Source organism: Fulmarus glacialis, unplaced genomic scaffold (assembly GCF_000690835.1).
Source record: "Fulmarus glacialis isolate BGI_N327 unplaced genomic scaffold, ASM69083v1 scaffold13696, whole genome shotgun sequence".
Classification (NCBI taxonomy): domain Eukaryota; kingdom Metazoa; phylum Chordata; class Aves; order Procellariiformes; family Procellariidae; genus Fulmarus; species Fulmarus glacialis.
Window position 1 is genome coordinate 216 of NW_009216287.1, and position 1,513 is coordinate 1,728.

At 45.8% G+C, this 1,513-nt stretch overlaps 1 protein-coding gene across 1 annotated transcript in view; it reads right to left on the reverse strand.

Annotated features, from left to right (window-relative positions):
- Positions 1–558: 558 nt before the first annotated feature.
- LOC104077853 (protein jagged-1-like) overlaps positions 559–1,513 on the reverse strand; it is a gene marked incomplete at its 3' end in the record, with an annotated part of 23,993 nt that continues 23,038 nt past the window's right edge. The window contains 2 exon segments of the mRNA XM_009579251.1: positions 559–672; positions 1,224–1,337. Of these exon segments, the coding sequence (XP_009577546.1) occupies positions 559–672; positions 1,224–1,337 (228 nt within the window).

Below are 1,513 nucleotides of genomic sequence, written 5' to 3' on the forward strand. Positions count from 1 at the left end.
CCCCCATCTCAACCAAGCATTTTGAAGGAGGAGTGCTGCAGCCTGGTCATTAGGATTAGTGTGCTGTGTAAAGAATGCAGACAGCTCATTCTTCGTGAGATCATCCACATTTTGGAACCTAGCTGTGAACTCCTTGGTCTGGAGGAGTTGACATGGCTGAAGAGATACAACAACTTTCTCACAGGCTAAAGGAAGAAATACATGTGGGGGCGGGACTGGAAGGCATACACATGCACCCTCCCCACTTCAGTTCATTTACGGTTTAAAGTATGTCTCTTTGGCTTAGTTAACTATTTCCTTCAACCGCTAGCATGCATCAGCAAAACAACGACAGAAGGAAGCCACTCTATGCTTTGAGACTGTCCTAGACTCCAGTCCTGCAAACACTGACACTTAATAGTCTCAACGTGCCAGAATATGTCCACAGGCTTCGGAACTTTAAACGTGCCTAATGCAAAGGGCACGACTGCCCTTGCCTGCCGGACTATGATCCCTTTTGCATTTATCTCCCCCTCCCACCCCAGAGCAACACTGGATGAAGAGAAAAGCAGTTCTCACCTAGCTGGCATGTTTTGCCAGTCCACTGAGGTGGGCAAATACACTTAAATCCATCAACTAGATCTTGGCAAGTTCCTCCATGGCCACAGGGATTTGGAGAACAATCATCAATATCTGTAATGCAGAGTAAGGAGAGGCTTAGCTCTGTTACCGAACAGGCAATGTCAGTAACTGACAAATTTGATAAATGGTTGCTGCTACTAGGATTTGCCCCGAGGAACAGAAAGACAACAGGACTTCTACTTGGAATTTCTAAGTCTACTCTGATTTCAGTAAAAGCCTCCTTTAAAAATAATAGTAGTGTGAAAGGGGGTTCAAAGCACAGGGGAAGAAGTTTACACCTGTGGCCTTTTTGCAAGTGAAGTCAGATTTTTATCCAGCAAGTCTCTCTGAACAGTATTTTAAACAACTTGCCAGCATGCTACAGAAATTCACTGTTCTGCTTCTTTCAAGAAACCATTGGCCATTCTTTCCCCTGGCATTTAACAAAAACCTTGGTACAAGCAAAGGAGAAGAGAGTGCACAGTGGTAAAAATGGCTGCCAAGAACCAACGCTAAAGCTGGGAAAGGTTAAGTAGGCTGCCCTGTAAGTCTATCAGGGATTAGAAAGACTGATCTAAAACAGCAAACGAGCACATTTTTAATTCAATTTTGAAAGGACTTACTATCAGTGCAAGTTGGTCCAGCCCAGCCAGGCGCGCACACACATTCAAATCCTGTAGACGTCTCTAAGCAGCTTCCTCCGTTGTGACAAGGATCAGAGAGGCAGGCGTGCTCCGCTGCACCAGGACAGAAATACATCACGGTAGAGACTATAGCAGTATCACCAGAAGCCACCCCCTGCTCCCTCCACACGCTTCTACTCTGGACACACCATTGTGACTCTTGATGTATTGCACTCCTGTGAGAGCTGTGAATCAAAAAGCTACTAGCCAGCAGGAAGTCGTCTTCCCTG